We start from the raw sequence: 11,926 nt of genomic DNA, 5'->3' as shown, positions 1-11,926 counted from the left end.
TGTATATTAAATTATTGGTATTGCGACTGTCCTGACTGCCCAGCAGTTGCTATTGCGAATGCATTTTGTCGCTTTGTGTTCGTTTGTGGGTATATAACCGAACACATGTGCTGTAGCGCTAAACGACAGTAGCTTCGCGTCGCGCTCGGTGGCAGGAATCCTTATCAATTCTGTGACAACGGCGACGGCGAAGTCAGCGAGACAATCATTACTGGGCACTATCTGGTAGAAATTGTAAGCAAATCGTGCTCTACAGTTGCTGCAATAACTATCCTTTATTTTTCTTTTATAGCAACGTGTAAAGAGGCGGATATATTGCTTGGTTGCTGAAAAAAGCCCTCAAAACATATTTGTAGATAAGCTCGAAAATATTCAATTTGCGCAATGGATGTTGACCTTTAGGGTTAATATGTAGATTACTTTTTAGCGCGTGTTGTGTATTATGTTCTTTTTGTTCCATTCAAAAGAACGAACAGAACCATTATGTGGTATGCAACAGTGTTGCGCAAAATGGTTCCGGTGAAATGCAGTTATGTTTGCGTTGATGTCAGTGATGCAATTATTTAAAGTGCCGTAAATGGAGGTAGTATTACTGACGCACTTGTAGCAGTGTGTCATGTAACCTAGCACCCAGTATCAACTGCGGTAACGTTCTGAATAGTAATTTGGAAACTATGCTTTGGCCTAATGCTGCTGCAGATAGGGAGCTATTGCCTGCCCTAACATGGAACTGCTACGCAGTGCCTGGGAAAGGACACATCGTAAAAGATTAGGCCTCTCGCTGTTGTGAAAACATATTTTCTGGATAGCGCATTTAAGCTCGTTCTTACACAACTTCACAACAATAACCAGGCGGCCGCTTCACATAATTACGCATCGGTCAAAATTTACGCTGGCGTATCGGTGTATGTGCCCTTTTTCCTCCGTTCGTATCCTGCGGTGTGCCACAACGGGCCAACAGAAGGGCCCGCTGTGGCACCAGGAAGTGGACGAAATAGCGGAAGAAACGTGGTTAAATATGAAACACGTGTTACATTGTGCACCCGCAGCGTGTCGCTTGGGGTTTTGGTCGTTTAGATGTTGTTTGTTTTGCAGTATAGCACCGAACACCAGCACAGCCTCGATAGCTGGTGCGTCTTTCTGCGCAGCTAAGACCGAACGAACTTTATCGCTGAAAACATACAGTAAAAAAGAAGCGATCCCCCTCTACCTCCTCAGATTTTGTTCAATGTGTGGTCCTACAATGAATGTGCAGCATGGTCAGCCAAGGGATTGTTGCACTTGTCCTAAAGATATGGTTTGTAGCATTGCCTGGAGGAAGGTGGCTGGGATTGGTGTGATAGGAGCGAGTTTATTTTCGCCCCCAGTTGTGCTCCCATTGGTCAGTGGAAAATGCGTGCGGGTGTTTTTTTTTTCTTTTTGGGAGAGGAAAACTGCGCCATGCGGTTTGGTTTACGACAAAATACACCCGTGTACATAAACCACGCGTGTACGATGGCGGTAGGCGACGAGACGGGGAGCCGAGGCGCTAAATACGCGCGTCCATCGTCTGTTGGATCGTTAAATAAATCGTACACCGCCGCCCTCTGTCCGCGTGTGCGCCGGATTGTCCACTATTGAGTGTGTGCCCCCTCCCCCCTCCCCCCCTGCATGGTGCATATTTTCATCCTACTCGAAACCACCCAAGAACTCCCCAGGCCCTGCTGCATCCCCTATTCGCGTTCTAGCGCAGCGATACTACTGTTACTACCACCACTACTACTGTTGTACAGCGATCATATTGTGTGGTGTTTGAAACGATCGAGCTTGACTGGATGCTGCGTTGTTTTTGTTATTCTTAATTTTTTATTATACACAATGGATGGATGGATGGTTGGATGAACGCAGAAAGCGCTCCGAGGGCGAGAAGGTAGTGCGCGATGACTTGAGATGCTGAAGACAGGTACAGTGCTGTGCAAAGAAAATGCAGTGCTGCCACAGTTTTTCCTCACTTTATTCAAATTTTTAAATCATTTCCTAGCTGGAATGCAACAAAACATGGGTTGCTTCAAGGTAACTGTAAAGAAAAGGCCAACAATAAGTTCAAAAATAACGAGACGTGCAATGGCAGTGCGTGGCTGCACAATGTACCACTGAGCAGTAAAGGGTTTAGATGTCCGTGTGCACTTTACACGGCTATATCAGCTCACCGCCACCATCTCCGGCAGTCCCTGTCCACGGTAAGGTAAGGTGATGAGAGCGAAATACGATCGAGTAAAATCATTTGTTTATAATCAATTTTTCAGTTTTGTATACAACAGCGAAATGCGTTGTCGAACCTCCCAGCCAGCCAGCCAGCCAGCCAGCCAGCCAACCAGTCAACCAGTCAACCAGCCAGTCAGCCCCCCAGGTTCGATTCTTTGCTGCTCACGTGTACACCTTAGGATATGGCCAGCGTACGGTAAACCGTAAACCGCTACCACTCCACGCAGTCTATGTGGAATTGTATTAATTCAGTGAGCAGTTGCGGAGGGAGGGGGGGGTGGTTGGTATGTATCATGAGGAGAGTAGTTGGAGCTGCGCATGGTGTGAAATATTTTTATAAATCGTGGCTAATATTAGTATACCATTCCCACCTACGTTGCTATTCGCCGTGCGTATGGCTTCTGGCGGGCCCGATGGTGTTTGCGGGGAGAAGGAAGGGAATGAGAAAAACGATGGGAAACAGGAGCACAACACAGCTGAGAAAATGGACAAAACTGTCTAGTGGAGTGGAGATTTACTATTTACAATTTGCTAGCTGATGTAGAACGAACGCACTCTAATGCTATGCGTGGAAAGGAATGGATGGGCTGGGCGCATAACTTTTCTCCAGCGATCGAACCTCGAAAGCAGATTCGAACCATTTGTCTGCCGGGGTTGTAATTCATGCTAACGGTTGCGGCGTTTCGGTTTAGAGGCATTTATTGCATTGAGATAGCAATAATAAATATGTTTACATCGTACATTCGCAACGGCTTATGCTACTGGTAAGAGACGTATAAAACGCAATGCTGTGCAAGCGCTTCACCTAGCTAGCGACCTATTTCATTTGGTAAAACATGTATGGCCTTTGGATTTTCCTATCTAAAAGCTTACTGGCGACATTCTATGAGTTGTTGTTGTGCCTTTCCTTATGCTTAGTTGGAGCTTAACATCTTCTGGCGTTTTACCCAGCACAGGATGTTGACCCAGGCGAAGGCACAGGAGCCCACGTAAACGACGCGGAATTTCGGTGGCACTAGAACAAAGTTGAGCGTTTGGGCTGGCATCCAGAACAGGCAGGATCGTGCAAACGTGGGCAAAAACTTTTGCCGGCACTCTTCGGTGATTGATGATTGTCGCTCCATAAGAGACATTCCTGACAGGGTGAAACGCGGTGGTTAGGTGCTGGTATGGTATCCTAATGTTGGTTGGACTATGTCATACGTACCGGTGAAAAATATGACCAACAATGGTGGCGTAAGAATGAACTGATCCAACAGCAGCTTCTTCACAATAATGCGCTTGGCGGTGCCGGGAAATGTTTTATCCAGCCACTTGTACCTAAGAATGGATATGTGGGATATGTGAGAGAAAACGGAGGGAATTCGTTTAAAAGACACATTCACACACACAAACATATTATACATATGTAAACGATGCTTCAGTATACCAGCAGCAGATGCAGATACTTTGCGAGATTTCCTTTCCGGCAGCGTAAACAATCTTATTACCAAAATCATACAGACTTTTCCCCTTTCACGACAATTACGTGAAGCAATTACCTTCGATGAGCAAATTGTTTCAGCTATACTTCCCCTTTGCTCTCCTGTACAGGCTTCTAGGTGGAAATGATGTGCAAGCGATGGCATAATGAGAAATACGAGATGCATTGTGCATCGCTGGTGGCGGAAATGTGTGATATTTGCTATTGTGTCGCGCTTATTTCTGTGCCGTGGAATGTAACAATTCGATTAAGGCGCATGCAGATTGAATGATGTTGAAAAGAAAGAAAGAAAGAAAGTGAGATGGGAAAATAAACAAGAAAAGAGTTCATTTGATGAAACATGGTTAGGGGGAAAAAATGTTCAATTAAAATGTGCATTTGTTCATATGTTGTTGCATATATTAGTTATTGGAAATCATAAACCAATACTCGTAGAACGCCGAACGTATACCCACCAATTGTACAGTATGGGAGAGTAGATAAACGTTCCCATAACGGCGTACCGCGCCAGTGTGGGGCGGTCGATATCTTGCGGAGGGTCAGTCTAAAAGTAAACAAACAAATGGCCAAATAAGTACTATATACTAATTCTCTTGCCGAAACGCAACCGAAGCCGTCAATACTTACCAACAATTTTCGCGTAATGGTTTGTTGCGAAAATTCAGCACCAACGTACAGCGTGCCGTACACGAGTCCATTTCCCGCCAACGGGTGCTTTGTGAAAAAGCGACCGAACGCTCGCAGAAACGTTGCCATGGCAGCAGCGCGTTCGCTTTGTATTTTGGAAAGCGTGCCAAACTGACTGCAGTGCACGGACCACTCACTGGCCAGCTGGCTGCGCTCTCGGTGAACTCTGGTGAAGATAATCAATAAGGTGAGTAGCGTGCATCAGCACCAGGACAACTAGTCAACTAGACAATAACTTACGTGCCGCTTTTTCCGCCCCACACACGCAGGCACAGGCAGAACGCACCGGATCGTGCAACAGTGGCAGAAAATCAACGGCCAAAGGGCAACGTTTTGGTTCGCTTTGTTCGAGTTTCGGAAAACCTTGATCGGGAGAAGGCGGTAACGCCCGCGTGGACTGATGCTGGTGACCCTACCGTATCACAATTTCACCATGCTCGGTTGGGGAAGTGTAGTCAAGTAGGCGATAGGCCTGTTGGAGAAAAGCTGTATGTGTGCTTCGTAAGGTGTCCGGAAGCAAAAATGTGTCCTGGTCCCGGTTCACTGGGAGCTGAGTTTAACGTGACCGTACCGATTTACTGAGCTGTCAAGCGGTAGAGCAAATCAATGCTGCATGCCTGCAGACACTTTACACACAAGCACCACACACACACACACACACATACACAACTCGTGGGGGATATCGTTCATGCGCAGAACGCACCAAGCATGTTTGGGATATTGCTACCACGCATCAAGCTGCTGTGTTTGACATTTCCCCCGTTTGTTGTGATACTGTCACGCAGTAGGGCCGCGTGTTTAGCGCTGCTTACCTTTGGGTATGAAACGGTACGGCTAACCGGAGGTCCCCCTGGTTGAAGCGGACGACCATACGAGAACAGATCGTTGTGGTGTCGGACGATAGACTGGTAGACGGTACAACAGTGCGCCGGTGCTGGTGCCCTCAAAACGCGACCGTTGCGGCCGAGAGTAATCACCGTCAATTGATACTAATAAACTCGCCACGATCGTTTTAAATTGAAATCGACCGAATAGTATCGGGCGGCAAGAGAAAACAGTCGCGGGCGGCGGACGGTTCGGGCTTTGATTCGGCGGCGGCACCCTAACGTGTCGTGCCCATCGAGAAAAGACATGCTTGTAATTGGCAAATGCATTCGCTGGATGTTGCTTTCTCTGCGCACCATTACGTGCGTGGCGAAGGTGTTGGTGGCGATAGCATTCAAAAGCTTTGCACTGATTTGATGGCGTAAGAATATCATCGAACGTTCCAATTCGTAGGCTGATCAAACTGCACATTGCAATTGATATCCAATTATTTGCTTAGTAGCAGTAGTGAGAAGAAAAAACAACTATTCCTTTGGTTCGATAGAACTCTACCGGTGACGTATTGCTCAACCGTTGGTTCGTACGTTCGCTTGCCCTGTTAATTGTGCTGGGTGCCGTTTGGCTTGCACCACGAACCAACAACAACAACAACAACGTTGCAGTTGCTCGATGTGTGTTTGAGTTGGAAGCCGCGGTGCAGTTAACGACATTAACAAGCGCCTCGGCCCACGCATCGAGACACTGGTATTCTTGTTTTGGCACGGGGTCACAATGGTGAACGGAGCGTCGCAGCTAGAACGCGAGGCAATAGCTGTGCCGCAGCAGCGGCTGGCCTGCAACGATGGCGCCAGATATTGCCAGATGATCGTTCGATGACATTCGATGGCAAGCGTTCGCCTTGCGCAAGGGGCGCAAGCGTCGTGCGTAACCACGTGGCTAATAGACGGGTAGCCGACATGTGGCGCAGCGGTGGTTAAGCGGTGGTGTTCCTGCTTTACAAAGTGTGTTCCTGGTCGCGATCGGCTACCGAATCTACAGCGAGTGATAAATATTAATTTTATTGTTGCGATTATAAGATGTACAAAATGCGCACTCGCAAGGAGCCTCGTGGCCACGAAATGGTTGTGTCTAATGTAGACGTTTCTGCCATGAGCATGGCGTTTGCTGTGTGCTGCATATTGGGGATGGAATTTTCGCTTTACCTCACCACCAATCGGTCGGTGGTATGACATCATGCCAGTGGTTGCTGCACTACATCCATTAGGGTGGTAGTATAGCCGGTAGTTTCTTTGAACCTGATGTCACGTACACGGTGCGCACCGGATAAAACACGGTACCGACGGCACGGCTGTCGCTTCTTGCCAACTCCCCGAAAATGGCACCCGAACGTAAAAGATCGTAATGAAGCGGCCGCTGAATTCCCTTCGTGTATGGTGTTGGCAAATAAAATAATGGAAGATTGATATGTTTTCCTTCCCAACGGCACTCGCGGAGCGTACGAAAACAAACAGATATAGATGACTGAATAACCGCATGTGCACCCCACCCTACCGCCCTTCCTCTACAGCTTCAAGTCGGTAGTCCGAGTCCAGTTGGCATTGGGTGGCGCTGAAGAGCTTTCGAAGCGAAGAGGCCAGCGTATTCTGCACGCTTGCGAGCATATATACCTTCGTTTTTCATTCGCTGATGTTTACAGGGTCAGCTCGCACTCGTGGCAAAGCGAGTGATTAGTGATATTCTTCACCAGCACACATCGCACACAAATGAGTGAGTGTGTGTGTGTGTGCGGTAATGATGGAGCAGCTGGATTAGGCTGGCAGTACCAAACGGTGATTATGAGAAACGTCCGGGAGGCCGAAGTAGAGGCGAACGGACCTCATAATTTCCCACATCCGACCGGCAGCTGATGGGGGAGGTAACCCCTATTGGTGTTCGATCGTCTGCTCCTCCCAGAGCCAGACCCATCGCACTACGGCGAAGGATCGGAAGCAAAAGCCATGCGCTGCCAGTGCGGGTGATCATGCTACAAATTCTGGGAGCGAGGGCGCAGCACAGTTGCTATTAGATTGAGCAGCAGCGTCCAGCATTACCCCGTGCTAATCAAGCGAACAACACGGGTGTAGCACATTGCACTGGAGGTGGTTTCGCTAGAACGATCCGTGATGAGCTGCGATTCGTAAGATCGGAAAACCCGGCACCACTGCTAACCGAGGAGAGGGAGGCAATCTGGATGGGAAAAGTACTTCCGGTCGCCGAACGCCGAACGAGAGAATACCTCCGGCGCCGGAGTCCGTGATTACCGTCCGAAATCCTGACTCATCGAGCCGGTTCGGCGTCGACGGAAGGATGCGTGGAAGGGAAGCGCAAAGCATCATCGTGGCGCGTCTTCGTGGTGGAAAGATAGTTTCTCCACTCCGGCGTGCCATTGGAAACAATTTAAGCGTAATTGAAATTCACACACAATGGATGTAAGTGCATAATTATAATTTATTCACAAAACGAGAAGACGACGACAGACGCAAAACACGCCTTCGCGAGCGGTGAGGCGCAACAAATGGCACAAATGCGCAACTGGCTGGATGCTGGGCGCATTTGCTGCGGCGGCGGCGGCCTGGAGACTATGTATTGCTTTTTTGCTTTTGCTCAGTTTTGCTTCGTTCTGCTAACCGTGCGCCCCACTTTTACGTCCACACTTTGCCCGAGGACTGAGCGCGATCGTGAACCGAGCAGATAAAATGTTGCCCGATCAGTGGCGAAACGGGCTGCGTCATCGGTAAGCCTGGCCTGGGGAGCAACCATCAGAAAAAGGAACCCCACGGACCACGGGATGCGAAGTGCATGGCATTATTTTCATTGTAATCCTTTCTTGTCCTTGGTATGGCCAGTGGAGGCAAAACACGATGGAAAACATGGTAGGTAGTGAGTGAACGTGTTGGGAACGGGGCTAGAGATCACCTCTCCAGCTCTCTCTCTCTCTCTCTCTCTCTCTCTCTCTCTCTCTCTCTCTCTCTCTCTCTCTCTCTTTCTGCCTCGCTCCCGCTCTCTGTAGTCATTCAATGATCGTTCGATTTTGCGATTTGCGCGATGCCTTCCGCTCAGGAAGCAGTCAGTATTCCTTTTTCCGGTGTGGCTTCCCTTTTGATTTTATGTACGGGTGCGCGCCTTGTTCGGCACCGCCACCACCCAACAATGGCTTCGGGGTGGCCCTAGCGGGTGCAGCCTAGTGGCACCACAAACCGATGCATAAACGATGCAGCCCGGCAGTGTGCAATCGCACTGCAGAGATGCACTTGCATCGGTCGGGGCTAGGGTAATAATTGGCATGCATAACGATTGGCTTCAATGCCGCGGCGGTCTTGCGAACGACATGTGACCGAGTCGCGCGTAGCGGAGTTGAGCTTTTCGTGGTGCATCAGGCGGCATACCGGGGAAGAGTGCATCAATTGCAATCGCCTTGTTTATGCATGCGGTGCGTATCGCGCGCACGCCCCTATGAGTGTGTGTGTGTGGAGAGAGAGAATTTGCACAAAAAGGAAGTCAATTATTGATTATGCCTGGTTCGGGTGGGTGCCGCCCGACCTATGATGCAATGAGCGGCAAAACGCATCGTTATTAGAATGCGGCTTTTCAGAATGGCCGCCTGGACTGATGGCGCTTCGCTGCCGATCGAAGATAATAGCGACATGATGGGTGAGTGAGCTGAGCTCAATGAACCCGCCACGCCAGGTTTGACACTTCCCAGGGCAGTTCGGTGGCACAGGCGCAATTGGTCGTTCTCGCACCTGAGAAGCAGATTCAATTTGCTCGTCCAAAGTGTGCAGAACAGATAAGTGGCTCAAATTGAACCGATAACAGGACGGTAGAAAATGCGTTTCCACACGCGTTTGTGTGAGCGCGCATGGAAACAAGGCAGAGCGGCGTAACGTGAGCGCGAGCGTAAACGCGCATTAAGTAGCAGACAGCAGCAGAAAGCGTCTGCGTTTGGGACAAGCAGTCGGTTAGGGCAAGGGGTAAGAAGGCCACGAGAAAATTATCTTAAGAGCAATGGCGAAACGGTATCATCATCATGGCAGAGTGGTACTAGCAGCAGTAGCAGTAGCAGCAACAGCAAAAACAGCAGCAGCAGCAGCAGAAGCTGACGTCTGCATGTCCTGCACGTAAAAGGGGCTGATGCTGGTGCTGCCGTTCCTGGTCGGTTTCATGTTGCACACGCACCTAGTGTGCGAGGGGCCCGCGCGGGCGTCTGGAACGATGGGGCTTCCCCGATGGAAATGGAAGGTTGGCGTGAAGGAGAAAACGAGAGAGCATAAAAATTATTACGCTCGATTAGACATCATTCACTTAATTATCCAACCGGAGTGCTGAGTCCCGGTCATAGCGCGCCTCCGTCCTCGGTTGGCCCAACCGGGTGCCGGTGGTGGCGGAAAAGCTCACACAGATGATCGTTCTCGGACAACGTCGGTCGTCCATTTGGGATCGACGATCGTCGAGAGATCACACCAGTGAGCAGGGCAAGAGCGACCGAGACTCAAAACCGAGCCCCCGTTTTGAAAGGGGCTTGCAACCCTAGGGCCGCCATCGGTTGAACCAACTTGAATGCTCCGCTCAGCGCCCCATGGAAATGGAGATGACGATCTGCACAGTGAGGGCGAAGAATGGTGTTGTTGTTGTTGTTTTCTACTTTTTTAATTTTCTTTTCTTCTCATTCTTGATCTCTCTCTCTCTCTCTCTCTCTCTCTCTCTCTCTCTCTCTCTCTCTCTCTCGCTCTCTATATTTTGCTCTCTCTCTAACACACACTGGTGCAGCTGTGTATGCCCACGCCACGATCGTTCGAGGCTTGCTGCGGCCAGCGCCTCGGCTCATCCATCAGCGTGGAGCTGTTTTCACCATGTGCTAATTGACCCAACTCAACTCTTCTAACGAGCCCTACAACCGGATCGTACGGCGCTGTGTGCTGCACGCAAGCAGGCAGATAGAGGAGGAGAGGGGGCGGGTGGGTGCTGGCTGCGCGCACTCGTTAGCGGACCGCCCTTTTCCCCGCACTGCGCACCTTGCTCGTCGGTTGCGTCCAGCCCCGACCGTGCCGTTTTCGTCGTCATCGGATCAAGTTTCGCTATCGCCGGAGGTGTTTTTATTCACCTTCACCACTTTGGATGGTTCGTTTTCGCCCGATCGCGCCCGTCGGTCATGCCCTTTTGGGGGGAGGGAGGTGGAGAATGGGATGAGGAGCCGGGCGGGGCGAAGAGAATCATGTTCTCTGGAGTTTCGTTCTTCCTGGTGCTTGGAACATTTTATGCGTATTTTCGTCGTCGTCATCTCTCTTTCTACCAAGGATAATTTACGACCACGCAGCGCAGGAGGTGTTTTGAAATATTTTGGAACTTTACTCTTGTGGTTCGTTTCGGTTTCGCTGCTCTTCTTCTTTTGTTTAACGGACCTGACGGCTTGCGTCTGCGTCACCCGGTGCATTCCTTTTGGTCGTGCTCGTGCAATGGTGCAGAACGATTTTCATCTTCCGTGTGCTCGAGCGATCAAATTTTAGATCAAACACTCAGGCAGGCCCCAAATGGGTACGGGCGGGCTTGTTGCAGCACACACATGCAGTGCGCGCTGCGTCGTTCTCTATCTTCAAGAGCCTTCAGCACTTCAGCGGGCCACCTATAGGCGGCGTGTGTGCCGAGTGTTGGAAAGATTGTTTTACATTGCGGCCGGCCTGCACTCGGGCTTCTACGCTGTTGGGCCCTTGGCAGACACGCTGCCACTCGCTCGCTTCCATCAGCTACCCATAGTGGGGTGGGGTGGATGGTGCCTGGTCCAATATGTGTAACGGGGTAAATATTTGTTTTAATTTTTTTCGCTTTTTGCTTTTCTTTTCTCCGCCCAGCACTCAGGTGTGTGCTTGATCCAACTTTTAGGAGTATCCTTGGCCGTGCCCTGGAGTGGCTCTAGCCACTTGAGCCTGACTTTAGCTGAAACCGTGCTGGCCGCCATACGAACAGCACACACACAGACACGACGCGAGCGAACAAGCGCGCGCGAGTGTGTGCTGCTCGTGTGCGTGATTAGGCAAATGGGTCGAGATGGATCATGACGAGTGCCGGAGCTTGTGTGCTTTAAGACATGAACCTCTTAAGCTGCCCTTCATTGCTTGCATTGCGTCGTCTTTGCGTCGCGACAAAATGCAACAGCAGCAGCAGCCCCTAAAATGCCGTACGCATGGAAACCGCAGCCGAGCGAAACGCGCATAGACTACGCACCACTCACAACGCGTTCGACGCGGCTTAAAATGTAATGTATGTAAAATGTTAAGTATCGATCCGTACCCGTGTATGCACACCCGCGGGCCTGCAGCACATGTGTGCGCGGCATTGGCAAAGGCCCGCCGCGTCCTTTCTCGCCGCGCGTCTAGCGACTGCTTTCGCAGCAACTTGAGTTAATCTCTGGCCGAATGCAGTTTCGTGGGCGAACGAAAGAGGGCCGGCAAAGAGAGGAAGAGAGAGAGAGAGAGAGAGAGGTCCGGTATCTCGCGCGAAACTGGCGCGCAAAAGCCGCCGCGCTAAGCGACGCGCGTTTACGCCGCAACCCTTAGTCGAGTCGTAGCGCAACGGCGGCACCGAGAGTTGATTTAAGAGAGCGCACCCATAATGTATCAATAAAATGAAGTGAACCATTTGTAAACGATTATT

The 11,926-nt window shown here is 50.2% G+C and overlaps 1 protein-coding gene and 1 long non-coding RNA gene across 3 annotated transcripts; one reads left to right on the top strand and one right to left on the bottom strand.

The window, feature by feature from the left end:
* The first annotated feature begins 4 nt into the window (after positions 1 to 4).
* Positions 5 to 2,838, top strand: LOC121599186. Of its 2 annotated transcripts, XR_006005646.1 has the most exons (4): positions 7 to 234; positions 293 to 1,942; positions 2,021 to 2,219; positions 2,286 to 2,838. It is a non-coding gene; the product is annotated as an uncharacterized LOC121599186 (long non-coding RNA). The 2 variants fall into 2 exon arrangements; XR_006005645.1 differs by having other exon boundaries at positions 5 to 234; positions 2,021 to 2,838.
* Positions 2,839 to 2,937: 99 nt separating this feature from the next.
* Positions 2,938 to 5,335, bottom strand: LOC121599184 (mpv17-like protein). The gene is made up of 5 exons (XM_041926779.1): positions 4,655 to 5,335; positions 4,355 to 4,580; positions 4,183 to 4,271; positions 3,452 to 3,564; positions 2,938 to 3,379 (listed from the first exon to the last, which is right to left on the bottom strand). The coding sequence occupies exons 2-5, from the start codon at positions 4,481 to 4,483 to the stop codon at positions 3,159 to 3,161; spliced, it is 552 nt and encodes a 183-aa protein (XP_041782713.1). The 5' UTR covers positions 4,484 to 4,580; positions 4,655 to 5,335; the 3' UTR covers positions 2,938 to 3,158.
* Positions 5,336 to 11,926: the final 6,591 nt, after the last annotated feature.

The sequence above is a fragment of the Anopheles merus genome, chromosome 3L (genome assembly GCF_017562075.2).
Source record: "Anopheles merus strain MAF chromosome 3L, AmerM5.1, whole genome shotgun sequence".
Lineage (NCBI taxonomy): Eukaryota > Metazoa > Arthropoda > Insecta > Diptera > Culicidae > Anopheles > Anopheles merus.
Note: the sequence above shows the minus strand (reverse complement) of the source record. Positions and strands in the feature narration are given on the sequence as shown.